The sequence below is a fragment of the Saprolegnia parasitica genome, assembly GCF_000151545.1.
Source record: "Saprolegnia parasitica CBS 223.65 unplaced genomic scaffold supercont2.139, whole genome shotgun sequence".
Taxonomy (NCBI): domain Eukaryota; phylum Oomycota; class Saprolegniomycetes; order Saprolegniales; family Saprolegniaceae; genus Saprolegnia; species Saprolegnia parasitica.
The window spans coordinates 22,658-48,922 of record NW_012156533.1 but is presented as its reverse complement, the minus strand read 5'-3'; the positions used below and the strand labels follow the sequence as shown (position 1 = coordinate 48,922).

The following is a 26,265-nucleotide window of genomic DNA, read 5'->3' as shown; positions in this document are numbered from 1 at the left end:
CAAACAGGTTTGCGCCATGCCCTCCATTGGGCTTGGGCTTGGACCAGGCACGGGCGCAAGAGGATCTATTGTAACAAAATAAGATCTTGGTTGCCGACAGGCCCCGCGTGCGCCGCACGAATCAGTACGCGACGGTACGCGGCGCATTGGCGTTGGACCAATGCGTTGGACAGGGTCGTCAACCGTGAATATAGGGAGGAGTGGGCACCCAAGCACCGAGGACATCGTCTTCCTTCTGTGGACAACGACACCCAAGACGCACCACGATCTGAGTCCTCCACGATCGGACATCGTCGCCTCGTGGCACCTGAGAACACCAAATACAATAGGACAAAACACCCACACCTCTTTTCGATCGAGCGCCGCCTCGCATCGACCAGGTCTTGCCACGACAGCGGCGTCGACGACCCAGTCCTTTTCCCGTAGAAAGAGCCACATACAAAGTGCCTGCTGCTTGAAGCGGCTGCCACGTGGCCACGAGCAGATGGCCGCCCGTTTATTCACTTTTCCAGGTCAAGTCCACTTTGCACCTGCCGCGAACGGTCGGTGTCAAAGATACGCGGCCACCGCCACGACGTGCATGGACCCAACAGCGAACTCCGTCGGGAGCACAATAGGACAACGCACGTGTCTGTGTGCTTTGGCTTTGCATGCATCTTGCTGCGAGCGAGGACTTGATGGCGACGCGACTGTCCTACCTCCTGGTCTTTGTGGACACGGACAAAGAGGATGTTGATGATGTCAGTGGTGTCGGTGGTGCACCTCTTGCAAGGTGTAACTGAATGACACGCCGCATCCGACGGTCGCCCTGGCAGCGGACGGTCAAGCGCGGCCGTCGGTTCATGCCCAGCTGGCTCATGCCACTCTATTCAAGATGTGGCTGTCATGCCTACAGTGCAGAAGTGCATGCTCGACAATACGGAGGGACAGCCCATGATGAGTGAGATGTTGATTTGCCGTCGTCCGCCCGTTGTTTTTCGATCAACCGCTGCTACGTCATCCTAAGCGATGCTTATATTACCGTCCTAGCGCTTGTTGATACGTCAACCGCGGGACGGGCCGAGTGGACCTTTCGTGATGAAGCGGCGGATCAAGACCACTTTGATGCAAGATACAATTAGGGTGACACACAGTATGGGCTCGGCTATGCAAGCAGCAGCGACGAGTTATCACGACAGCTGTGGCGAGGAAAGGCTGGTGACGGCCAAGAACGACGACGGAAATGGGTCATCAACGACCTGTAGCGGCACGTTGGTGGTGGCGTCGACAACATCGAGCGTCGGGCAGTAGCCTGCAAACGCCGGGTACGTGATCGACCACGCCGACACATTTGGCGCGACGACCGCCTCGGCCGATACGACGACATCCAAATCCAATAGCTTTTGCAACGCGGCTTGCAGCCCCGTGGACGTGAGGTTGGCGACCAGAGTCGTGTTGGTCGGAGTCGCGATCGCCGTGACCGACACCGTCGTCGCATTACGTGGCAACGACTGGTTGTACCACAACGTTTGGATGCGCGGCGGGACTTGCCAAACGACCGACGACCGATTGTTCGCTGCTCGCGTCGCCGGTGCCACCGAGCACTGCGTCGACGCGTAGCAGACGCTCACGTTGTGGAGGGCCCGCGCCGCCACCGACGACGTAAAGGCGTCTGGCGACGAGCAGTTGCGAATGTAGCCCGAGAGGTCGAGGCCGTCGCCGACGTCGCCGGTCGCAAAGAGGCGCGAGATGGACGGGAAGGCGGCTTGCATGATGCAGTTGGTGATCGCATTGCACGTCGGGTCGGGGAGGCACGTGGCTGTAAACTTGGCCCGCATGGATCTAATTTACACACACGATCCATTACCATGCACAGAGCGACGTCTTGATGTACCGGTCGGTGGCAATAGATTGGGCGCGTGCGAGTAGTTGGCCATCGGCAAGGCGAGGAGACCAATCGACGGGTACTTCATGTTTTGCACCGTGGCTAGCGTCAAATTCGGCAGTGTCGGCGGCAGCGTGATGCCCGGCAGCGGGCTCAAGCTCGTGCTGAAAAAGATGTCGAACGACACGGGCAGCGTCGCGTTCACCGCTAAATCGAGGTTGTACAAGACCGTCACCTGCGAGTCGTTGAGGTTGCAGTTCTGAATCGTTCTCGCGATCGCGCTCGGGAGCTGCGACGCGGTCAAGGACACGACGCACGGCGCCAGGATCGCCGACGGGTCCACGTCACTCTTGTACGGTCGCGTGACGCTGATGTTCAACGGTACCGTGTCCGAGAGCCGATTCATGCGCAGCTGCGTCCACCCGACCGAGTGGCTATGCCACGCGAGCTGCGTCGTTCCGTTCGAGTCTACACACATGCTCACTTTGACAATAGTGTACTCCTCATGGCGACAGTGTACAGAAAGGGCAGGTCCGCGCCAAGAGACACTGCATCGCGCTGGTAAAGAGGGTGCGGCTCGGCGTCGCGGCCGCCGGTGTGAGCATGCACGCTGTGATGTTTGGCGTCACATCCAACACGCTTCCGATCGTTGCATTGGCGAGGACCGCGCTAGGATTGGGTAGCGACTCTTGAGCGCACGAGAGGAGCGACGAGCAGTTGGCATCGGCGCTGCAGCGTGCGACGAGCGGTGTACAGAGGGCACACGCCTCGGCCTCGGTCGTCGCGTACGTGGCGTTGTTCGGTGCACCTTCGTGGAGGTGCACCAAGAGCGACACCTCGTTGCCGTTGCGAATGTACGCGCGGTAGTCCGTGTACAACGGCGCACGGCTGCTGCTCGTGCTCGTGATCGTCGACGTGGCTTCGTTGGCGCTGAGCATCGCAGCAGAAACGTCGACGCTGATGCTGGCCTTGTCACTAGCGCGCACCAAGTCGAGCTGGATGTGGCTTAAAGGCGACGCGACGGCAGCGCCAAAGAAAGTCCAGACACTGGCGTTCCCCGGCGGCATCCGCGCGCCAAAGCCACTGGCAAAGACCGTGCCGCTGAGCAGACTGGTCGTCTTGATGCGCGAGAGGAAAAAGCTGCTGTTGCCGGCACTGTGGTTCCAGACCACGTGCAAGCACCACGGCGCGGGACACGGACTTGCCGGCGACGACAGCACGGGGGCGAGCGCCGTGTCCGAGACGATGAAATCTGTTAGCACCGACGTGTCGACGACGCCGCCGTCGATCGCGGTCACCACTTGCATCGGCGTCGCATTGATCGCGTCGACACTCACCATGAGGCCGAGGCGGGATGCGTCCGGAAAGCCGCGAACGTCCATGAGGTCGGCGAGGCGCAGAAAGCCGCCGGACGGCAGCGGCTCGCCCTGCAGCAGGAGGTTGGTGATCGTGGCTGGCGGCAGCGACGTCGTATTGAGAGGAATCCCATGCACGACCAGTGTCTCCATCAAGCTAAACTGGGTCGTGTTGCTCATTGCCAGTGGCACAAACCGAGCCGAGGACGAGTTGAGGAGGTCTTGCATGGCCACGCGCATGCGACAGAGCGTCGCGCTGGAAAAGTGGACGCCTTGAAGTCCGTTAGGCGCGAGGTACCGGAGCGTCACGAGGAGAAACGGGGTGTCGCCAAAGATACTGGAGACGGTCGCCGGCGGGTTTAGCGCCAGCCAAGGGGCCGTCGGCCAAGTGCTCACTTGATTGGTCACGATACTCGAAGAGATGTTTACCATGTGGGACGTCAAGTAGCTCCCGACGTCTCCGATCGACGTGAGGAAGGCCACCAACGCGTCGCTCGTCACGTTGCCGTGCCCTGTCGCCGTCACGGCCAGCGCGACTTCGTACGACTGCGTGTCGTTCAGCGCGGCCTCCGGGCCCGCCAAGACGTCAATGGTCTGCAACGCGACATTGACGTTGGAGACGTTGAGACTGCCCATGGTGAAGGGCAGTGCAAAGCCGCGCAGCTGCGTCACAAGCATCGCCTCGTTGGCCTCGATGACCGAAAGCAGCTCGTTCTGCCACGTTAGACTCACATAGGCCACGAGGTTGGTAGACGACGTTTGCGCGACGACGGACGCGAGGGCCACCGAGAGCCACCGCAGCCATGCCATCGGTCACGAATCAAAGTGGAAATATCTTGCGACCTTTCCGAGCTGGCGGCCTGTCTATCCGGACAGAGTCCGGAAAACCGCGACGGCTGCATATCAAGCGACTTGATGCACGTCGAGGGCCACCCACCCGCGAGCAAGTACAAGTGTACGCCGCAGCGCCGATCCAAAGCCACGCTCGACCTTGTCAAGAAGACCAACTCAACCACTTACGACGATGCATGGATTAGCTACAAACATATGGGGAGTTCAATTCAAAAGTCGTTTCCAGGGAGCTGTGAATTAGAACGTCGTCCGATTTTTCCCCTGGGGTTTTGGGGGATTTGAGAGCACCAATGACACCCCCGCATGGCGCGGATATTAACGCTGGAGCATGGAGGAGGGTGGGGGTCGTGGGGACGGTTTTAGGGCTCATTTTGTGAGGGGTTGGTTGGTCTGGTAAATAGAGTGGGACGACGTTCTCATTTCCAACCCATCAAAATACTGTACTTGGACAACGCTCTGATTGAATCACCCACTATCGTTAGAATGGTCTAGCTTACATAACGAACAATAATGTCATTTTCATGTTGGCATTCTTCGGCGCCCATATATCTCGGACCGTACTAGTCGTCCGGCTTGATGGCTGTGCGGATCGAGTCGCTCGCACGCACTGTATAAAGGTACGCAGCTTTTCACGCTCGATCGCGCTATGAGAAAGATATACTAGTATGTCCCACGCAACGGCGTTCGAGCTGTCGACTCCTTACAACCGCCACGTCTATAATTACGAGCGATACGATGCGATGCTCAACGCCGTGGTGCCGCTTGTGCCAACGCGGCCGCCGCCTCGGTCCAGCGGGCGCGCCCAAGCCAAGTCGCTCAGTGGTGCGTCGACACCCGAGGCGGGAGCGCCCGGCGTCCGGCGTGACACGGGCAAGTCGTCCAAGCGCCACACGCTACTGCTGCCGCAGATCTCGACGCCCGACGAAAACAACGCGACGACGACGTTCATTACGCGTACGCACACGACTGTAGAACTTGTGTGGACTCGACTCCTCGCGACTAGATCTGCGGCAAAAGACCGACGCGGAAGAGCTCCGGCCGCCGTCGCCCTTTGAGGACGAGCGCGACGAGGCGACGGCTGTCGACCATGACAACTACTTTGGCCTCGACGCACTCTCTCGCTTTTGGCGTATGTTTCAGCGACAGGAAACCAATGCCCGAACCAAGCGGCCGCGCCCTCGCTCGGCCCGGTGCGCCTGTGGATGCATGTGCGTTGCTGACTCGTTTGCGTAGCACCACGTACCTCCAGCGACTCCAGCAGCTGCACCGATGCCCCGAGCCAATGGGCATCATTCGCAAAAGCGAATTGCCTACAGTGGACTTACAGTACGCCACCAATGTGGTCAAGTTGTCGATAAGCAGAATGTGAATGCTAGCGCGTATGCCATGGGCAGTGAGGCTGCGACCGCCATGGGCGCGAGCTTGGCGCTCGTCCCGAGCATTGAGACGCTCAACTTGGCATCGAATCGGATCTCGGACGCGGCAGCCAGCGACGTGATTGCATCGATGGCAGCGTCGACGACGCTACGAGCGCTTGATTTCGCCGCCAACGACTTGGGGCTGCAAGCCGCCAAGGCCCTCGCGACGCTTCTCGGGTCGACAAAGACCCTCACGTCCATCAACCTCGCGCACAACAAGCTCAACAGCCGCGCGATCGGAGTGCGCTCTCTCGACCAGAATGCGGTGGCCGATCGTCCGTCGTTCGTAGCACTCAAGAAGAGTCCGACCGTGACCCAGCTCAACATTTCCGAGAACGCCTTCTCGACGCCAGGTACGAACGATGATTCGGAGGCAAGACATGGACGCGGACGCATTAGGCATGCTCGCGATCGCCAAGCTTTTGGAAGAAAGCGCCAAGATTGAAGAGCTCTACCTGTCCTGGAATAAAATTCGCGGCATTGGCGCGCAGCGGATCGTCGAGGCCATTGGCTTCCACAACTCGCTGCGCGTGCTCGACTTGTCGTGGAACAGCCTCAACTCGTGCGCGCACCACACCGTCGCCACGGCCCTCGCCACCGCGCTCGCCAACAACAAGGTGCTCGTGCACCTCGATTTAAGCAACAACGGCCTCGACGTCGACGACTGCACGATCCTCTCGAATGCACTCGTCGCCAACCACACAATCCTCGGGTGCGATGGCCTTTCTTAGCCCCGTCTTTGTCTGGTACTAGTGCGAGTGTACTGTATTATATGCTAGGCTCCACATGGTCGGCAACCAAGGCTATGTCGACGCCCGAGGTATCGCACGTCGAGCGTCCGTTTATGATCCAACTGCATATCGACGACATGTAGGGTTTCTGGTGCCGTCGACGGAGCCCATGCACTTGCAGGCCCAGCACAAGGTGTCGAGCATCGCAGAGTACGAACGGTACCAAGGGACCGACGAGAGTGCGTACGAGCACTTTTGGCTCTGCGTCGACCGCCAGTGCTGGCTCTGCGGGCGCTGGTCCGAGTACCGGTTCGTATGGACGCCACCCCACTCGATCGACCCGAAAGCCAAGGTGCAACTCCATCTCTCGATCGACGACTGGGTCGGCGACTCGATGAGCCTTGCTGCGAACGACACGTACCTCCTCTACCGCATGCTTCCGCCGGGCAAAACCCAGTACTTTATCACGGTCTCGACCGACGTTCTTGCCGTACGACGATGCACACCGTTGCGATATATGCATGATGCAAATGCATAGTCGTCGTCGGTGGCGAGCAGTGGTGGCACGCGCACGGTGCGGCAGTTTTACACGATGAAGGACAAGCGAGCCTCCCGCATCCTTCGGCAGCCCGGCGACGACGACATTTTCGGCACCCTTCACGTACTCGATGTGGAGCTTTTTCGATAGCCCTAACCCTCGCGCTAGTACGCCAACTACATCGCCATGTCGCGCTCGGACGACGCCAACCCGTGTCGGGCCACCATGCCCCGACCTGGCTCGAACGTCGTCAAGGCGCTCAAGTGGGACATCAAAAAGTCCGTGTTTGCGTCGCGCGCCAAGGAGAGTCCCAGCAAAGCTTATGTACATAACCATGTCGCACGCTTTGATGGACAGCTGATCGAAGCTAGGTGGACACGGACATGCTGGTCACCAAGGCGTTCCTTGTTGACTTCAAGCACTGCAAGATCGACCGCATCGTTCGTGACGCGCTTCGAAAGAAAGAGCTCGAGACGATCGGCGCCGTCTACTTCCGCGTGATTAGGTAGCAAGGACGCGATAGCAGCTTGTGCTTTGTGGTACAAGATTGTCTTTTTAGCAATTTATACCGCACGTACTGCAACCGCGGCGTCCCGAGCCGGGGCACGGCGATGGACACGATTTCGATCTCGTGGGCCGGGTTTCTCGAGTTTATCAACGACAGCAAGCTCGTCGACGAGAGCTCCGAGCGCTGCAAGATGAGCGACATGGACAACGTCTTCGTCGCTGCCAACCTCGAAGTCACAGACGAAGCCAAGCAGCAAGACAACCCGGATCGGAGCCTCACGCGCTTTGAGTTTCTCGAGTGCATCATCCGCATCGCGATCAACAAGTACGCGACGGGCAAAAGTACGTCGCTGTCCTTGCAAGCAGCACTGTACCTAGACAAACCGACTAGATGCCTTGTGCGAGACGCCGGCGCAGGCGTTCGAGAAGCTCATGCAAGAGCACTTGGTGGCCATGACGCCCCAAGACAGCAACGAGTTTCGAACCAACTACCTCTACACCGAAGCCGTGAGCGACTGCCTCGTCGAGTATGTGGTCATGGTACGCCGCGTAGCTCACATTTCACACCCTATTGACATGTGCCATATAATAGCTCAAGGACCTCTACCAAGACAACAGCGGCAAGTACTGCAAAGTGGGCGATGTCAAGGGCATGGCCATCCAAGAATTCATCGACCTCCTGTACGTACACATGGTGATCGAGCCGAGTGTGGATTCTTGGTTTGTGTAGCGAGCGATTCAATGTGTTTGACGACAAGTTTAAAGTCCGCGATGTCCGCGAACCTTTTTTCGCGTCCAAAATGATGACCCTGGACGAGATGGCGTCCACATCCCAACGGCGCATCATCTACTTTACCGATTTTCTCGAGCTCTTGCTGCGCGTGGCACTGCTGCGGTACCCGCCAGCGTCCGAGTCCGTGCCCGACGCAGTCCACTCGCTCGAGCAACTCTTTGTCGAGCACTTTTGCGCCAAGGACCAGCTCGTCTCGGCCTTTCGAAGCTCGGCCGAGAAGGCGATGGCAGCGCGGCTTCTCACGACGCCACCAGGCTCGGCGCACGACGATCCCAAAGGCGCCTCGCCCCGGTCCCGCGGCTCCCGGCGGACGTCTCGGAAAACGCTGGCCGTGCTCGCCATCATGAGCTCCGACATTGGAGACAGCAAACGACAACCGTCTCGATAAGGCGTCGCATCCCATAGATTCTGCATCTAGTACTTTAGTTGTGTTTGCACGGATGCTCGAGATTAGCATCATTTCGTTAAACGTGCTCCGCGTTGAAGTCCAATGTGCAAAATAGAAACGGTGCTGTCGACGCCTGCATGCGCACGAGTTGCCACCAGCACTTGGGTGTGGGAATGAGCTCGTTGCCAATCCTCGCATTACCGCCGATTAATGGAGAGAGACTGGGTGCGCTAATCGCGTCGAGAGAACAACTGACATGAGAGATTGATACATTGATACCTTAGACCTCCAGATCGACGTTCCGAGGGCCTGTACAGTGTGCAAGCTGCCGGCGCTCCAGGAGCCTAAAGACGAACTCGTGAGCAGTTGTGATGTTTGCACGCACCATGGAGCTGCGTATGGCTCGTGAGATGTTTGAATGCAACGAACAAGGTGCTTGAATCGGAAAGGGAGGAAGTAGGCGCATGGTAGGGTTCCACCGCCCGCGCCCAACGGCACTGGTCCTCGTCGTCACCCCAGCCATCGATCGATGCCACTTGACTGGTGTCCGTCCGCAGAAACAAAGCCCACTGCTGGACCCCAACCCACACGCCATCACAGCAAGATGCGCAAAAGTGGATGGGCCAAGGGAGTTGATATCAAGGTTCGAATGCAAAATGCGACCGCTATGCGAGGCGCGGCGCGAGACCCATAATGTCGTGCAGCTCCGACAAGAGCGCGTCGTACGTCTCTCTTCGGCGCACGACAATCGGGTCGTTCAAGGCATTCCCCGACTGACTCTCAACGTACTTGAGGTGGCGCGCGGCCTGCTCGAGCTCGTAGTCGCCAAGGCGCGCGTTGGCATCTTCCAGCATGCGGTGGAGCTCGTCGACTTGGTGCTTGAGCGCGTCGACCTCGTCACAGGACGATCCGGACGAGAGCGACGACGAGAGAAGCGACGTGCGCGCGCTGTGCACACTAATGTGGTCGTACTTGGTGCAAAAGTCATCTGCAAACGACGCGAGCAGCGTCGCGTGGTCCGAGCGCAGGTCCTCCTCCTCGTCACCTTGGGCATCTTCGTGCACCATCTTGCCAACACGGCGGTTCGCTGATGTCTCGATATTGGATGCCGATGGCGGCACCGGCGTAATCCCTGCAATGGCGAGCTTGATTGACGAAATGCGAGCAACGAGCTCGTCCAGCGGCACGACGCTATGATTTGTCTCATCGATGACTTCCGGGATCGGTCGCATGGCGCGCTGGGACGGGTACAAGTCTTCCAGCATGGCACGCATGGGAAGCCCAAGCGACGCCTTCTTGGTCGTCGGTGGCGGCAGCTGCAGCTGTATGTCCTCTAAGAGGACGATACTCTTGCGGCGCGTCGGTGGGGGTGAGCGAACTGCGTTGGCTTTGCTAATGCACACGTTGCAGAGGCGGACAGGCAGCAGCCCGAGCACGGGCACTTCCAGCGTGTGGTGGTCTGCGCAGGACGCGCAAACAACCTCGCCGCACGACCGGCAGTGATGCTTGCGGCGAAAGTGGAAGGATTGCAGGCAGACAGCACAGAACTTGCGCTGATTGTCGGGCACCCAGAGCGCGCGGTCGGCGATCGGCAGCTGACTCAGTCGGCGCTGCGCGATCAGCGGGCCCAGCGTGTTCAAGCACGCGAAGCGCTGAGCGAGCGCACTTTCCCACTTGTCCATGGGCACATCCCGCGGCGACGACGACGACAGTAGGTACGTCACGTGCACCATCTCGGGCGACGTCGATGACGGCACGATCAGAAACCCGGTGCGTCGCATGCTGTCGCGGCGGTAGCCAAACGTGCTGAGCGACGGCACTTCGCGCGGCCGGTCGATCGAGTGGTAGACGCAGAAGCCACGTGGCGGCCCACCGCTAAGCGGCGTTTGGAGCCCAGCGTACTCGAGGAGGCAGTAGTCGCGCCCAAGCGCGGGCCCGACGTCGTCCTTGAAGGCGGCCCACTTGACGCGAAGCTCGTCGTTGGCGGAATCGCTCGCGACCGAGGCAAGCACGAGGCCATCGATGTACTTCTTGGCATGCACCCGGTGCATCCAACGTCGCGACTCGTCCGTCGTGCTCGGCGCCAAGATGGCGAGGACCTCGGGAACCGTTGCGCGGACGTTGATCGCACCGCGCATGACGAGGCAGGGCGTGCCGCCGCGGGCATCGAGCTCGTCCTGCTCGATGCAGTGCACTTTGCCAATGAGCAAGCCATCGCGGCTCTACGCAAGAGACGCTTGCAAGACGTGCAGAGCGGGCCCATGCTGTTGTACCTCGACGCGCTTCCACGCGTACGTGGCCATGGCATGCTGAAGGTCGTCGAGGGCGTAGCGCGCCAGTTGGCGGTACGCGCTTGCGTCCGCGCTCGAGATGGTCGTCGTCGGGAAGAAGGTCGGCTTGACCGGCACCTCGAGCATCTTGCGCCGATATGTCGGAAGCTATTCTTGCTTCAGTTTCGCGACCGAGATCGATCGGGCACATCATTTTATTGGTTTCTGGTGCATATATAGGATATCACTATGGTGAATTGATTGTCCTGGATTGAATTGAGCCCACCAGCTGGCCAAGTGGCCGCTCAAGATTGCAGCTGACCACAAACAAAACGGCGCCGACGACAGAGTCGCGTAGACAGGGCAACGTTCAGCGAGCACCGGCCAACATGGCGGGCAGCATGGCTAGCTCCAAGCTTTTGGTGGGCAGACCGGTTGGTATTGCGCCATGGCGCAGGCGATGCCCTTCCGCCTGCGACGCCTCCTGGATACTGCGGTGGGCCGCGATGGGCACACTTGTTGAGATGAGATGCACTGAGATCCGTCAAGTCGGTCTTTCGTTGACGGTTGGCCTTGAACGAAGACGCCGCCGATCGCATCCCATCCGGTTCGTATTCGCCGCCATTGTGATGGTCCTTGGGTCCAGCGACGCGTCGATGCGTCGATGCGCCTTTTCATTACCCTGGCGCACCCTCTTCAAAATTGATACTAGAGGCAACGGGTCAGATGACAGCGACGTGATGTGTCAACGGCTATAAGCTGATTACTACTACACTACGAATAGCAGCGAGAGTCGTGCTTATTGCTGTGGCGGACTGCTGGCCTTGCTCGACTTTTGGCGCGACTGGACCTGCTCCAAGTCGAGTTCGCGCCGACGGATCTTTTTTGAGACCCACGGATTCTGGCCCGTTTCGGTGCGCGACGGGTCGCGCCGGACGTCGGGTAAGACGCCGATGGTGCTGGGCGCGGCGATCCATGCATCGGGCGACGACGTGAGCTGCGGAAACCACTCTTTCCGCAGCGCATCCTTGGCCTCGTCGGTCAAGTCGCCACGGAGCGCCGGGAACCAGTCAATGAGTCGCTGGCAAACGAGTGCCGTCGCAACCGAGAGGTTCAAGCTCTCGCTAAACCCGACCTACGTGATTGCACTACGTGCGGATGGGCCGTGACGACGGTGCCTACCGTCGGAAAGTAGATGCGGCGGTCGGCTTCGTGCAGCATTTCTTGGCTCACGCCGTCCGTCTCGCGGCCAATCACGATCGCGACGCCTTCCGGAGGGATCATCAGCGTTGCTTTGTTCTCGGCGGTCAAGGCGACGGCTTCCTTGGAGAGGTCCGTCGCTAGTATCTCGTGGTATGCAATTTTTCCATGCTGTTGGCGGCGGCGTACCCCAAATGTGGCGTCCGTCCCGGCGCAAGGCCGCAATGCAGTCGGCAATGGTGCCAAAGTGCGTCACCGAGAGCCACGTGCCGCAGTTCTTGGAGACCTTCTTGGACCCGACCTTGTGGCGGTTCTTGATCTGCTCGTTGTTGGGATCGATGACATAGATCGTTTGGATGCCAAGCGCTACGTGTGTCGCAGTGAGTCTCTTCTTGCAGCGCGACAACACAATATATAGAGGCACCTTCGGCCGTCCGAACCACCGCTTGGTGGTTGTGCGAGTCGACGCACTGCTCCAAGACAAGCAGCAAGCCATCTACATGGCAGCAACATGCGTCACGTTGGTCACGCCTAGACGAGGGACATCCTCGCACGACGTACGCGTCCGTTGCTGCAGCACTGTCTCGGCACGCTGGAGCCGCAGCGACGCCGCGCCTTCCGTGCTCATGCTCACAGCGTATACGAACCAATGTCCAAATCGATGCCATTGGTTGAAATCCGACCGTTGCACTCGTGCGATTGGCTACTGAAAGGGCAATGTCAGAAAGGCCAACCGTTTCAGCGGTGCGCGGTGCAAGTGGCGCTGTGAGTCGCCCCGAACTCACAGCGCAGACGAGGATAAGTCACGAGTACGTGCGACTCACAGCCTCATATTAGTACCGCCTTACGACACCACGACAACGACGCCCTGGTAAAGACACGCCCAGCGTTGTTGCCAACAGGATGTAGCGCGATCGCCGCCGCATCCACGTGCTCAGGTACTAGTATAGTGCGGGGGACATAGGACCGTGATAGCACTCCCGATGACGAGAGCCATTTGAAAAAACCGTTGCTCGGGCCACGCTCTTGGCCTCGGGTGGATCAGGCACCCCATAGAAACGATGAATGCGCAAAGCGACGACGTTGTCGACGACGCCTGCCCTGTCTACGAGGGTACATGTGGTATATTGAAGTGGGGGCGATCCAGCGTGGATGATAAACGTTGCGTGATCAGAGCGCACCTGCGTCGGCATCTGGTGACTTCTTCCCGCCCTTCTTTGAAGACGCAAGGATGCACGCAAGTCAACAACGCGTGCGCGTTCTCACGCGTGCAGGGAGAAGGGGCATCATCAGCACACGCTTGCATGGGAAACGTTCAGACTCCCACGTAGCACACGAGCTGGTTCCAAGATTCACATGCGCATAAAGTCTTCCGATACAGCCTCGCCAGCGCAACTGCAGCTCGACATACGGACACGAATGGTGGTGCGCATGACAGGCGAGTCGTCACTTCTTATTGCAGCGCCCGTCGGTTGAGTCTTCACAGACGAGCGACTACCTCCATTTCCCTTTTCATAGCGTCGACGACATGAGCAGTCCGTGCACCTTCAACGCTGCCAACGTACAAATCCTCGAGATGGACCTCTCCATGGTGCACGACGGCGCGTTCGTACCAAGCACCTTTGACGCGGCCTTTGTCATGCTCCACGCCACGCACCCGGCAACGTCGTGGATAGCCCTCGACGCAATCAACCTCTCGCCAACGGGCTCCTCCAAGAATGCAGCCACTTCTACAAAGGCAAATGCGCCGCGCAGTGCCTAGTCGATATGTATGCCGTGGATGTAAATTATTTATCATTTTCTTGATTTCAAGTTGCATGTCGTTCAGGTATTTGATAGACGTTGTCATCGTTGTTGTTGAAATGAGTCTATTGAGATATGATTGTTACTACCTGTCAACAACTATAAACTCCGAGAAGTGGTGTGCTGAGCCTCTCAGAATCTATGTCGGGGAAAGAGACGTTGTCATCGTCCTTGTTGTCGTATCAAAACGTCATTGCCGCAAGTCGCTGGCTCGGTCGCGTTGGCCATTTGCTACCGAATACCACGACAACACACACAATTCCTCATGCTTGGATGTTCCACTTCGAAATGTAGTGCTGCTGCTATTTGGCGTCTCTAGTAAAGTCGACTAGTCGAGAAAAGGGTAAAGAAATCCAACTAGGACGAAAAATCAGGCGGGTCATCATTGAACTAGACCACAAAAGCACCTCGGTTCACGGCGTCAAGGGTCCTCGATTGCCATGGGCGGCCAATGTGACGTTGCACGTCTCCAGTCGTCTTTGGATACTGTGCTACTACGTACTAAGATCCACTAAGATTCTCGAGACGCAAAGCGCGGCTGCCACGTACATGACCCGTGACATCAAATAATGCATCTAATGTTAGAGGTTTTTCAACGTTGCAACGGCACGATCGCACTATCCGGCATAATTATCCGGATGCGTCGGCAACCAATTCATTTCACACACAGCGGCGACGGGATGGCACGCGGGGTACGCAGCTAGCCATGGACGTTGCGCCAAGCTCACGCCAATCCTCTTGCGCGTAGGATTTATCCAAGAAGCGCAAGCCCGGCGCACCCACGATCGCCAAGCCCGGCGCGCCGACGATCGCCAAGCCCTGCTCGCTCCCCGAGGCCGAGTACAAGCCGTGCTTTGTGTGTGGACACAAGTTCAACGTCGACTCGCTCATGCGCTGCTTGGTGTGCGCCGGCTTCTTCCACAAGCGCTGCCTCGCCACGATCACCGCCGACGCAATAGGCTGCGCAGCGTGCCAAGACGCCCGGAACGCCGAGGTGGAGCTCCAAGCCGAGCGCAACGACCCCAGCATGTACCCGCCCATCACGGGCGATACGAACAAGCACCTCTTTGAGTTCCGCATGACCATGATGCACAAGTTTATGAGCGCAATCGCGGCCCACAAAGCGCCACCAAAGAAAAAAGTCAAGGTGCCCACCAAGAGATCCGCGACGCCCACGGCGTGTGCAGAGGCCCTCAACCAAACGCCGCCTTTCGATCCGCCAGCGCCAGTGACTCACGACGACTCAATGGCCGACGTCGACATGGTGGCACCCGCCGCGCCGTCGATCGCGATGCCACTGCCTGCGGGACCGACCATGGTAGCGCTGCGAGATGCCAACGTCGAAATTTGTCCAGAACGTGCACCAGCGTCGAGCTCTACGTTGCCAGCAGAGGTGGTTCCGTCGACACCACAACTGCCTGCGCTGACGCTACACGTGGCGCACAGCGAGCCGTTGCCAGCAGCTTTGGAGTCGCCCCGAGCTACGTTGGTATCTGCGGTGGCGTGCAGCGTGAGCCCAGTGTTGAGTACGCTCGTCCTACCCAAGTGCGTGCTTGAACAAACTGCGAGCGCTGTTGCTGCGACACCGCATGCGACAATGCCCTTGCACGACGTCGGAGTGGCTACAGAGGTCGTTCAGGAGACGGGTAGCATCATGCTAAGCGAATGTGTTGTGTAACCTAAGAAGGACCGATATGTACAAATATGAGCCTTACCCTTCGCATCGAGCCGGAAAGCTTGCAAGAAGTCGATAGGTTGGCGGTAGACAGTTTAGTCGTACCACAAGAAGGGTCGGTTCGTGTGCGAGCTCCGTGCCGTTTCAAAGGCAGTACTCAACTCGGCGGCAGGAGGTTTCAGAGCTCAAATAGCCAGGCGCTTAACACATGAGCGCGCTCGCGATCGTGGCCAACCTCATCGTGCCGGGCGCGGGCCTCGCGATCCATTACTTGCCGCAAATTGCAACCTTCTTGGCCGGCATCAACGGGCGCTGCGGCCAGCTCTCTCAAAACCAAGCGCATTTTGGTCGCGTCCGAGATCGCCTCCACGAGATTTTTACGCAGCTCTCGACGATGGAGGCGCGCGGGCAGCTGCCGTCGCCGGTCGTCGTCAAGCGGTTCCGAGAGCTCCTCGAAGACTTTGACACGTACTTGGCGCACTACCTCCGCTGCAACTTTGTGACGCGCCTCCTTACGCAAGACCACGTAGCGACCAAGATTGCTGTCTACCACAACGAAGTCGATAGTCTTCTCAAGCTACTGGACCTCGCCCACATTGCGCAAATGACCGACTGGCGGCTGCAGTACGACGCCGACCAGCGCGAAGAGGTCGCCCGCTGGACCGACCTCGTGGCCACCAACAAATTGGTGCTCGAAGCGTGCAGCGATGCGAGTGCGCAGCGTGAAACGATGCTGCGACTCCTCCACGCGCTCCAGCACGACAAGCACACGCAGAGCAGCAGTAGCTTCCAGGCCAAGCTCGTCAAGCAGGCGTTCCATACACTGCAGCGGCTTTCCAAAGACGTACGGGGCACCTCGTCGGTGCCACTCTGGTTTGTGCCACCCGAAGACGTAGCACTCTCGCCGCAGCCCTTTGCGCGTGGCGCCACGAGCGATGTGTTTCTTGGCGTGTGGCGTCAGCGCACCAAGGTCGTCGTCAAAGTCTATCGCGCCGGCGGCGACGACGTCGAGAACGAACTCCACTTGTGGGCATCGCTTCGACACCCGAATCTGGTGGCGTTTTATGGTGGCTGCCACGTCGGCGCCAAGCCGTTTGCGCTCTGCGAAGAGGCGCCCGGTGGCGCGCTCGACGACTACCTCATGCGCCACGCTGGTACGTCAATCGTGTTCCTTGTATTTATTTCTTCTGTATTTATTTCTTCTTTATTCTTTCAATCCTGCGATCTTTCAATCGTTTAATCTTTCAATCTTTCAGTTTGTTTCAAGGGTGCGATGAACAAATGTGTGTAGGCGCCGTGGACGAGACGCAGCTCTTAGGCTTTTTGCTCGACATTGCGATCGCACTCGAGTACATGCACGGCAACGGTGTCGTGCACGGCGACCTCAAGTGCAACAACGTCCTTCTCACTCTCTCGCCACTGCGAGCGCAGCTCAGCGACTTTGGCTGCGCAGTCCACAACGCCCACCCGCATACTATGCCCACGCGGGTGTCGGCAGCCATTCGGTGGGTCGCGCCGGAATGCCTCGTGCATGCAGCCCCGCCCAGCCGCGCGTCGGATGTCTATGCGCTCGGAATGGTGCTGCTCGAGGCCGTGACACTCGACATCCCCTTTAGCGATGTCGACGACGACGAGATGGTTTGTTACGTATCTAGGACTCGAAATGGAACGAGCGCGTGTCTCCTGGGTAGGTGCGTGGCCGCATTGCCCGAGGCGAGCTCCCCACGCTCGACGAAACCTCCCCGTATGCGGTGCTGGTGCCACGGCTGTGCGCGCTTTCGCCAGACGATCGTCTCGACTTGTCGGCGTTCATCCGCGAATGCGAAGCGCTGCGGGACGGAGCCCCCAAGACAGTATCCTGTCCGCGTCCAGAGCCGAGCTGGCCCACGACCGAGCTGCCACTTCTCTCCACCACGACGGTGCCACTAGCTATAGACGTTGCCCCAGCTGCGACGACGACGTCACTGAAAGAGTACGGCTACGGCATCGCAGCCGACAAGCCTCGCGACATTAAAGCGGCCAAAAAAGCCAAGCACGCGCGACGTGTCTCGACGCGCCGCCTCTCGATCTCCGACGTTGACGCGATTGTCGCGTCGCAGGACGTAGCCTCGCTGCTACAGTGGCTGCAGCGGCCAACAACGTCCGACCTTATCAAGGAAAAACTTCTTACAGCTCTGATGCCACTGGCGCCAGCATCCGTGGCCGAACACGGAGGTCTCGAGCTTGTACTCGCCCTTGCTGCCAAAGGCAGTACACCGACAATCAAGGAGCTCTCGACCGCGCTCCTTGGACTGGTGGTGCACCGCAACGCTGGCCTCGCGGCGACGGTCCGCGCCCAAGGCGGTGTCGCCATCTTGCTCAAAATACTCCGCCAAGGAACGTACGGACAGCGCGCCTTTGCGCTTCGAGCGCTCGCGCACCTTACGTCGATGGACGACGATGCGATTGGTCAAGTCCTCGACGACGCGACGAGCGTCACGACGGTGCTCGACATGCTGCGTGTGGGTGGCGATCGGCAGCGCCAAGATGCCTTGTGCCTCGTAGCCAACTTGTCAGTGCCGCCCGCCCCGACAGCCATGGTGTCGGCCCTCGCTGCGCTCCTCCCATTGGCGGAATCCATGGCCTACGACACCCAGCGGCACCTTTTCGCTGGATTGCCAACCTGGCCGACGCCGCCGACGCCGCCACTTGGGCAACGTGCATCGATAGAGTCGTGGCTTTTGTCGTGACGCAGACGCGGATACATGCCAAGACGCCGGAAATGACGTCGCTTCTCGTCCAGAGTCTCGGACTCCTCGCCTTTGCCAGCGATGCGTACGCCACAAGGATTGCGGATGCCGGTGCGATTCCGCTGCTCTGGAAAGCCTACAGCGCCTGGCCCCACCTCGGCAACGTGGTCCTTCAAACGCTCGCCAACCTCGCAACCACCGACGCCAGTCGTCGCCAAATCGCACGGCACCACAGCATCCAACATACGATCGACGCCGTCTTGGACCCGGTATCGATGACGTCGGCAATGCACTTGCTGCACAACTTGAGCTTGGAGCCGTCGGTCATCGAGTACATGGTCAGTCTCGGCGCTGTGAACGTCACGATGACGGCACTCTTGAAGCACTCTGAGCTCGCGATGCTCGGCGCCAAGCTCCTCGCCCAGCTGTCGATGGCGTCGGCTCGCGATCCGCTTGTGTCGTCGGGCGCGGTCGCCTGGACGCTCGAGCAGTTGCGAACGCAACGGGATGTCGATGTGACGCCGCTATGGATCTGCTTGAGCAACGCCGTGGTTGCTCCATCGTGCCTCGACGCGTGGGTCCGTCTCGGCGGCGCGCCATTGCTGATCAAACGACTGGAAAAAGCCAGCGTCGATCATGTGGCTCCGATCCTTCAGCTCGTACTGCGCGTTGCCACGTCCCTCGAGACAGTGCTCTTGCTCGTGCAACACGACACGGCGCTGTATACGCTCATGAACTTTGTCGAGGCGTCGTCGTCGCCGTTGGAGGTGCAGTTGCTGGCGCTCGGCTGCGTCGCACAAATCACGTACTTTGAGCCAACCGTCTTGCGTGCGGTCAAGGGTAGCGGCCTCGGGATCCTCGCTCCACTGCTCAAAACCTCGCCTCACCAAGCGCTTGCACTACGTATCGTGGACCACATGACGTATTGTCCGACCTTCCATAACCTCCTCACGGTCGAGTTTCCGATCGTCGCGACGCTGCAGAAGCTGACGCGCAACCCGGCGCTGCACCCGACGTGCGACGCGATCTTGACGCGGCTGGATGTCCCACTCGCAAGTTCGCACAAACCCTCGCTGCTGAAAGCATTCACAAGCAAGTGGCGAAAAGCCAAGCCCGCGTCCAACCAAGACTCGGACGACGAGCATCGCTTGGTGCGCGCGCTGCTGCAAGAACGGCCGCGTGGTCCAGCCTTGGACCGTATCTACGATGCCATTGCTATCGATGGCCAGCGTTCCGATGCGTTGATCGATGCAGGACTCCTCGTGCCGCTCGCCCAGCGGCTACATAGCAAGCGCGATCGAAGCCGCGCTCTGGACGTCGTGCGGCGGCTGCTCGACGACGCCTCCGAGGCGCACCAGAAAGCTATCGCGGTCGACATGATTATCAAGCCGCTGATTGCAATGGCGAAGGAGCACGACCGGCCCGATGACCGCGACAATGCGATCCAGCTCGCCCTCGCGTTGGCGACGCTTTGCAACATGCAAACGCAGGTGGTCGACGCGATCTTGCCTCACGACGCACGCAGCAGCATTGCCCATAGTCTCCTAACGCACCCCTCCTAGTCGAGTCAAGCAATTCGTTTTGATACCGTCGCTTTTGTATGCGTCCATGGCAGTCGAGCCAGAAGCATGAAATGCATATTGCGCCCCACACAGCCACTCGTGCGCGAGAGCGGTGTACGCTACAGACTGGAAACCACAAAGTGGCTAGAGCGCAGGTTGCAGCTTTTTTGACGCATCGATGATGGGCCGTGGAAGAACCTAGATGAGCCATGGGACCGCTTCGACGACATGCCTTACCGCCGGACGATGAGTTCCTGCACATTGAAAAGCTTTTGGCCGTCGACGGTCGACACACTTCGAGAACGTGAATCTTAGGAGGTGGAGTCTTTAGTCTGTATAATAGACCCAATGGCATATAAAATCCACGTACCGGTACGCATGGAGCTTGTCTTCGGCGCTTGGTGAATATTCAAGCACTTTTGGGTGTAGACAGGTAGCCGTGCCATCTGCACAAGTATATTACTGTCAAAAAGGGTTGCGCCCACATCATTCCCAAACGTTCGCTGAGTCCCGATGAATACCGCGCCTTTGAAGCCCTCGCATGCCATGCCGAGCCAAAGGTGGCTGGCTCGCCTCGTCGGCGCTGGCCGTGGATCGTCGCCACAGGCAAGACTGAGGTCGTCAGCTCCATGCTAACTGCCTGGTGCCATAGTGATCCTTGCCATTGGCACCGTCGCGCTTACCATCGCGCTGTGCACGCGACCCAAGGCCAGCACCAGAAGTGCCACGGCGATGATTCTTATGATCGGCGACTCCAACACGGAGCTTGCGGCCAACATAAGGACGCAAGGCTTCCAAGCGCTCCTCTCGTCCGACTATAGTCGCTCGGCCGACGTGATTAACCGCGGCGTGAGCGGGTTCACGTCCAGGTACGCTAGCTCCACGCAACTGCGTTCCAAGGGCGAGATTCCAATGCTAGCATTTGGGTTGCGCGCCTCGACCAACTCATCGCCGAGTGGTCGCTGAAGCCGCCGAGCCTCGTCACGATCATGATTGGTACCAACGATGCCGCGCTGCCCAACTCGACGCTGCACGTGCCCATTGACACGTACGCCGCGAACCTCCGCACGCTAGTGCAGCGCCGGAGCGCATCGTTTGTCGGCACCAAGTTCATCCTCTTGACGCAACCTGCCGTCGAGAGCTCAGCGCACTGGAAAGACGTTTTTCAGAACAGCGCCGCGGAAGCGTACGCAAATCGCTGCAAGCAAGTGGGAAGCGATCTTAATGTACCCGTCATCGACCTCTGGACGCCGCTGCAAGGCGTGCCCAGTGTGCTCGACGATGACCTCCACTTGACGATGACGGGCAATGCAATCGTGCACAAGCAATTGCTCGCTTCAATCGAGACGTCGTACCCCGAGCTCGCACCCGCCAAGTTGCCGCGCGCGTATCGTGACATCCCTTGAAGTGACATCCCTTGAAGAGAGCATCCCTTAAAGAGAGCAACCTGATTGGTCTTGTTTCTTGGTTGCTGCGAGAGAAACCCACGGTGACTTTTGATGTCAGACGCTTGAAGTGTCAAAAGGCGGTCAATCGAATCTGCAAAAACCTGCAGAATCAGGCGGCGAGCGCACCCAAATATGACTCCTAGAGCACACGCATCCCGATCAGTATCTAATACACTCCAGATGTGGAGTAATACATGGGCGAACGCAGCCGTTCTTTCCACGCCTCGTCGGTCGCAACCCAGCGTCACGGGGCTTCATTCATGTACATGTTGTAAGCACCAAGAGGCTGCGACGAACGCTGTGCTGAGGCGCGAATGCATCGTGTCGGAACTCGTTGCTGGCATCAAGAGCGGCGACGTGCTGGGTGAGGCGGTATCATTGGCCCCAGACATGATTGACAACATGGCGGTTGATATACATTTAACTAGCTCCGTAGTTTGGAGGTTTGTTGAAAAATGATCCTGCTCGAGACGACTGACGAGCCCTCTTCAACGTCGATACATCGCTTACGAAGGCTCTGCCAGGCGTGATGGTTGGAGCTACTGACACTAATCCGAATGCCACAAAAGCTCGCACAAGCGAAGTTGAGCTCACATGTGTTGATTCACAGTCACGATCACATACACGTAGGCTCTATGCATGGAGGCTGCCTCGAGGTACCCGCTTCACAGCAATGGATGGATCCAGAGAAATGGAGATTTAGATATGCCATTTAGTGCCCATGAAAAAAAAGTGGCTCAAGTGCAGCGAATCTATACACAACACTAGTAGTCGGGTCGCAACTTGGCGGGTGCGAGCTCCGGGTATGACGCCTCGATCGTAGCGACCAACTGCTTGTGCACATACGCATTGCCCGTCGCACTGAGGTGGAGACCGTCCTCGTGAATGTCGGGCACGCCTTGTAGCGGCGTCCAGAGGTCGATGACGGGCACGTTGAGATCGCTTCCCACTTGTTTGCAGCGCATCGCATACGGCTTGGTGGCGTTGTTGAGGTACATCTCGTTGATGCTTGGGTTGATACCGACGACAGGGGGCGTCAAGAGGATGAACTTGGTGCCACCGAATGACGTGTTGAACCGCTGCACCATGGTGCGCAGGTTGGCGGCGTACGTCTCGATCGGCACGTGCTTGGAGGTGTGGGGGAGGGCTGCGTCATTGGTGCCGAGGAAGATCGTAACGAGGCTTGGCGGTTTGGGTGACCACTCGGCAAGGAGCTGGTCGAGGTGTGCGATCCAGTTGCTAGCATGGCACTCTAAGCTCACTTCATGTGATGTATCCATACCTGGAGGTCCAACCCGACATGCCGCGGTTGATGACGTCGGCGAGTCGACTGTAGTCGTTTGCGAGCAGTGCTTGGAAGCCTTGCTTACCTGGGCTAACTGCATACTGCGTGATCGAGTCGCCGACCATGAGGATGAGGCGTGTGGATTTGCGCGGTATGCCGTTGGCGAAGCTCGACATAGGCGCGGAAGTCGCAGTCCCATTGCCGGAGCCCGACACGGGAACGCTGGCGCTGGGCGTCGCCGTCATCGTCGTCTTGTCTTGTGTGCACAGCGCGACGGTGAGCGCGACGGTGCTGACGGCCAAGACGACTAGAACACGAGGGTTGTGGGTTGGAAGCTAGAGATTTGAGGTGTACCTGTGGCGGCGATCCACGGCCAGCGCCGACGAGGTTTTGTCAAAGCGTCTTGGGCGGGATGGGCTTCAAAGGCAAACATCTATCGCCGGTGGATGCAAGTTGTGAAATGACTCGAGCCATCATCGATTGATGGACGCATAAACTTAGTCGTTGCAAAATCCTGTTGGACCGTAGTACTCAATCGTGGAAAATTGGACAAGGTACCGCAGCTATGAGACTGAGGGAACCCATCGCAGCACGCGGTAATGATCTGGGCACACAACAAGCACTGATGAAATACTTTGACGCAGCGGCCGGCAAAGCGTGACAACGTGATTCTCTTGAGGACAGGGCGGTGACGCTCCTTGACAGGGTACTAGCTTAGCACCAGAGCGGCGAAAGCGACGGACGAGTCGACGTCGGGCTGCAACTCGGAGGACCTCCTCCCGCTTATTACTCCACGCAAATTTCGCGGCGAATGCATATGTTGGTATATAAGCCAGGAGTAATACATGAGTGGCTGAGGTGTGGCTTGTCATTTGCACTTGATTGGTCACTCTGCCGGGACATGGACAACTGAACAGGACAAGAGGACCCATATGTTTGTTGCATCCACCAATCCTATTGCCCTAAACGCATAATCAACGGATCCCTCGCTACTTAAATCGAACAGCAAGCGATGCCTCGCAGTGTCGTATATTGCATCTCGCCCTCTGGATCCAATTGACAAAGAAAACTGGCACGAGCAACTGCCAACGCACTCAGTCGCGTTTTCGGTCCGCGAGATGTATGCCTTGGTCGGACGATTGCACTAGACCAGGAGTAATAGGTGGGCGAATCGAAATGGTGTTGTAGTGCGACGACACGGTCTCCCGCAGCTGACTCGCCCGCAGTCTCCCACAGTCGCACCAACTAAAAGATTGAGAAAGCCGGGCACCCATCGATCACTCCGTGCTGCATGCGATCCCGTCAATACAGCTAATACGCGTGGACCAAAGCGATTCCCACAGAGGTCTGGCGCATCGCTGTCCCTACTAGCCCCGCTGATATGTACTAACTACATTGTTATTGCCATGATTACCCATCGCTGTCAACCCAGCACCCGTGTGGCGCATTGCGTCGTCTGGTGCGCTCAACTGGCATCGTCCACTCCTTGGATTCATGTCCGCTTGTTCACTCTCATTTTGTGTCGACTTCGGGCATGAAACCCGCCTACGGATAATCGTTATCCGGTCAAATGGAACAAGAGAGAACGCGAGGATGCTCCAGAGTTTCAAACCAAGCGGTTCGTGCATGTATGTAACATGACGTCTGTGCCGGTCGAGGCAATGACGAGAATCGTTCGAGCGCGCTCAACGTAGACGGTGGCAAAGCCGGGCGACAGCAGCAGAGATGATGCGACGCAGTTGCGAGCTCCGTCGCAAGCGAGAGAAGTGGCGATTTGAATGACGCAGTTGCTCGACCAAGCAGCGTCGGCAGTGCAAACTGTACAGAGTGCAACCTGCTGCGTCATCCAGGACGAGCCCGGTGCTCTGCGGGTGCGCTCGCAGGCACCTATCGGCAACGCTCACATCTCACTCGACAACGTACAACGCCACGCAGCTTGCCATAGCGTGTGTGCTTGGTGCCCGAAGCGTTAGAAGCTGACCACAATGTCTGCGATTACTCGGTGACGACCTCAAATCCAATTGCCCAACGCGGCATATTCGCAGCAGCTGCATATACTGATCCGCGACCGCCAACACCGCGACGAGACACGTAGCCTCGTGCGCGTGTAGACAAGGTAGCAGAAGATCAGCTACGCACAGAGGACGTCGATGCTGGCGCTCGAATCGGAGTTTGCTGCTGCGGCCGTGTTGGTCCTCTCAAAAGCCACCTGGAGCGTATCTCGTCGTTCTGGCGTCTCATTTTGCTAGGGAATAGTCCCTTGTCATGTTGCTACTGCAGTTGCCAGAGTTTTGCGTCGACTCACATATACAGTACTGTACGTACGAGCGTATCCCGCAACGAGTCGGTGCGATTGCCGGGGTGGTGGAAGCAACCTCGGCGTCCATGTCGACTGTGTCGCCATTCTAGCGTCCTGCGAGATGGCGCTTTCTGCGGGCGCTGGTTGTCCTGCCCACTGAGCTCGGAGCACTGACCTTGTTAGACGAGAGCAACTACAGTCGATTGAAGCTAGCGATTAATGCTCAAGTGACGCTACAACTTGGCCTCGTCGTTTTCATCAATGTCTGGCGCATGGACCGCTCGTCACAGAAGGAGCTTCCACTGCGCAGTCAGTAGAGCACCGTCATGGGTACTTTGAGAGGTGTCAGCGACAAGGGACTCGTGTCGAACCCGTGTCCATGGAAGCAAAGCCGCAGCACAACGTTGCCTTCAAGCATACGCACGAGACGCCCGGTGGCGTCACGCAGGTCATGTGTCCGATGCTGACGCCCGAAATGATGCGGCCCTCTCCGTACCCTTTGAGCCGTCTTGGCTCGTCGGACGTCGCTGCACGGGTGGCCCACCATCCAAGCACGGCCTTGGAAGACGATGGTAGGATGTCAATGACGTGGCGCGCTCTGGTCGCGTCGATGACGAATCGGGCGTCGCGTACTCCAGCCATCCAATCGCCGTGCGCAATTGCGCGTCCGTGGGTACAACATATGCGCCCTCGGTCCTATATGTCGACGATGATTATGCAAGAAATCCTGTCGGTAAAAACGCAGAAATTCCGACAATTCCCAAGGTTTTCGAGGTTTGCCAACCTGTCCTCTGCCGCGCTGTTAGTGTGTTGTGCTGCCGCGCATCGACGCGCGAACAACCCGGAACATACCAGTATCCAGCGAGGCTCATCGCCCAGAATTCGGCGACATCGCTCCTGCGTGTGACATCCATATACCTCTCTTTCTCAATATTCTGTGGTACAACATCTCTGGGTCCGACAGTTGTGTTATCATTTTCCTCTGAAATATAGTATACTCTAAGACAGGATATCATGTCTATTTGGGGCGCTTGGTCTGCCGTCCCCAGCTGGAGTGACGATCCATACAAAGTCCAAGTGAACACCAAGGTTGAAAAATTATTTTGGAATTTGCCATGTTCAAGTTCTGCCCCGAGTGCGGCGTCAAGTCGACTGCCGCGGGCTCCAAGTTCTGCTCCGAGTGCGGCTTCCGGTACGAGGCGCCCGGCGGGCTGCCGCCGGCGGCGCCGGCCAAAATGCTCGACAGCAGCTTCCAGCCGCCGCCGCCGCCGCCCATGGCCATGCCCGTCTACAGCGACATCCCGCAGGCGCGTGTGGTCAGCATCGTCGTGCCCGCGGCTGCGACCGGCGCCGAGGCCCAAGCGCTCTACGGCCAGTGCCTGGACACGATCCGCAGTGCGAAGGGCGGCAACAACGAGGCCGGCGTCCGCGCCTTCAAGGACAACTGCCGCGCGTACGGTCTCGGCGAGATGAACGCACCTGCGTTCCATAGCTCGCTCGTGAACGAACTCGGCGGCTCCACGACGTCGGCGTTTCTGCCGCAGCTCG

General features: G+C 58.5%; 9 protein-coding genes across 9 annotated transcripts; 5 read left to right on the top strand and 4 right to left on the bottom strand.

The window, feature by feature from the left end:
* Nucleotides 1–1,065: 1,065 nt before the first annotated feature.
* Nucleotides 1,066–4,029, bottom strand: SPRG_14577 (hypothetical protein; the record flags this gene model as incomplete). The annotated part of the gene is made up of 3 exons (XM_012353910.1): nt 1,066–1,798; nt 1,874–2,332; nt 2,385–4,029. The coding sequence occupies 3 exons, from the start codon at nt 4,027–4,029 to the stop codon at nt 1,170–1,172; spliced, it is 2,733 nt and encodes a 910-aa protein (XP_012209300.1). The 3' UTR covers nt 1,066–1,169.
* Nucleotides 4,030–4,736: 707 nt separating this feature from the next.
* On the top strand, nt 4,737–8,472 carry SPRG_14576 (hypothetical protein; the record flags this gene model as incomplete). The annotated part of the gene is made up of 14 exons (XM_012353909.1): nt 4,737–5,025; nt 5,075–5,261; nt 5,305–5,397; nt 5,448–5,842; nt 5,889–6,201; nt 6,269–6,309; nt 6,364–6,710; nt 6,759–6,881; nt 6,927–7,082; nt 7,130–7,263; nt 7,318–7,607; nt 7,657–7,805; nt 7,858–7,946; nt 7,996–8,472. 14 exons carry the CDS (start codon nt 4,737–4,739, stop codon nt 8,444–8,446), a joined length of 3,057 nt encoding a protein of 1,018 aa, XP_012209299.1. The 3' UTR covers nt 8,447–8,472.
* A 639-nt stretch (nt 8,473–9,111) lies between these two features.
* SPRG_14575 (hypothetical protein) lies at nt 9,112–10,863 on the bottom strand (the record flags this gene model as incomplete). Its single annotated transcript, XM_012353908.1, has 2 exons — nt 9,112–10,668; nt 10,720–10,863. The coding sequence occupies 2 exons, from the start codon at nt 10,861–10,863 to the stop codon at nt 9,112–9,114; spliced, it is 1,701 nt and encodes a 566-aa protein (XP_012209298.1).
* A 574-nt stretch (nt 10,864–11,437) lies between these two features.
* On the bottom strand, nt 11,438–12,571 carry SPRG_14574 (hypothetical protein). The gene is made up of 5 exons (XM_012353907.1): nt 12,478–12,571; nt 12,341–12,412; nt 12,106–12,282; nt 11,899–12,056; nt 11,438–11,851 (listed from the first exon to the last, which is right to left on the bottom strand). Exons 1-5 carry the CDS (start codon nt 12,542–12,544, stop codon nt 11,516–11,518), a joined length of 810 nt encoding a protein of 269 aa, XP_012209297.1. The 5' UTR covers nt 12,545–12,571; the 3' UTR covers nt 11,438–11,515.
* Nucleotides 12,572–13,335: 764 nt separating this feature from the next.
* On the top strand, nt 13,336–13,678 carry SPRG_14573 (hypothetical protein; the record flags this gene model as incomplete). Its single annotated transcript, XM_012353906.1, has 2 exons — nt 13,336–13,361; nt 13,435–13,678. The coding sequence occupies 2 exons, from the start codon at nt 13,336–13,338 to the stop codon at nt 13,676–13,678; spliced, it is 270 nt and encodes an 89-aa protein (XP_012209296.1).
* Nucleotides 13,679–14,359: 681 nt separating this feature from the next.
* Nucleotides 14,360–15,397, top strand: SPRG_14572 (hypothetical protein; the record flags this gene model as incomplete). Its single annotated transcript, XM_012353905.1, has 2 exons — nt 14,360–14,411; nt 14,468–15,397. The coding sequence occupies exons 1-2, from the start codon at nt 14,400–14,402 to the stop codon at nt 15,395–15,397; spliced, it is 942 nt and encodes a 313-aa protein (XP_012209295.1). The 5' UTR covers nt 14,360–14,399.
* Nucleotides 15,398–15,571: 174 nt separating this feature from the next.
* On the top strand, nt 15,572–19,714 carry SPRG_14571 (serine/threonine protein kinase). Its single transcript, XM_012353904.1, has 4 exons — nt 15,572–16,548; nt 16,686–17,032; nt 17,086–17,927; nt 18,104–19,714. The coding sequence occupies exons 1-4, from the start codon at nt 15,603–15,605 to the stop codon at nt 19,683–19,685; spliced, it is 3,717 nt and encodes a 1,238-aa protein (XP_012209294.1). The 5' UTR covers nt 15,572–15,602; the 3' UTR covers nt 19,686–19,714.
* A 703-nt stretch (nt 19,715–20,417) lies between these two features.
* SPRG_14570 (hypothetical protein) lies at nt 20,418–21,091 on the top strand (the record flags this gene model as incomplete). The annotated part of the gene is made up of 2 exons (XM_012353903.1): nt 20,418–20,554; nt 20,605–21,091. The coding sequence occupies 2 exons, from the start codon at nt 20,418–20,420 to the stop codon at nt 21,089–21,091; spliced, it is 624 nt and encodes a 207-aa protein (XP_012209293.1).
* An 806-nt stretch (nt 21,092–21,897) lies between these two features.
* SPRG_14569 (hypothetical protein) lies at nt 21,898–22,663 on the bottom strand (the record flags this gene model as incomplete). The annotated part of the gene is made up of 2 exons (XM_012353902.1): nt 21,898–22,372; nt 22,416–22,663. The coding sequence occupies 2 exons, from the start codon at nt 22,661–22,663 to the stop codon at nt 21,898–21,900; spliced, it is 723 nt and encodes a 240-aa protein (XP_012209292.1).
* Between the last annotated feature and the right edge of the window lie 3,602 nt (nt 22,664–26,265).

Excerpts from the sequence above, each read along its gene's own strand:
- SPRG_14574 (XM_012353907.1), bottom strand. The coding sequence starts at position 12,544 with ATGAGCACGGAAGGCGCGGCGTCGCTGCGGCTCCAGCGTGCCGAGACA. Across the intron at positions 12,283-12,340 it reads GGTGGTTCGGACGGCCGAAG|CGCTTGGCATCCAAACGATC; the intron begins GTGCCTCTATAT and ends CGACACACGTAG. Across the intron at positions 12,057-12,105 it reads GGACGGACGCCACATTTGGG|CGACGGACCTCTCCAAGGAA; the intron begins GTACGCCGCCGC and ends ACGAGATACTAG.
- SPRG_14571 (XM_012353904.1), top strand. The coding sequence starts at position 15,603 with ATGAGCGCGCTCGCGATCGTGGCCAACCTCATCGTGCCGGGCGCGGGC. Across the intron at positions 16,549-16,685 it reads CTACCTCATGCGCCACGCTG|GCGCCGTGGACGAGACGCAG; the intron begins GTACGTCAATCG and ends AAATGTGTGTAG. Across the intron at positions 17,928-18,103 it reads CGGCAGCGCCAAGATGCCTT|AGTCGTGGCTTTTGTCGTGA; the intron begins GTGCCTCGTAGC and ends GTGCATCGATAG.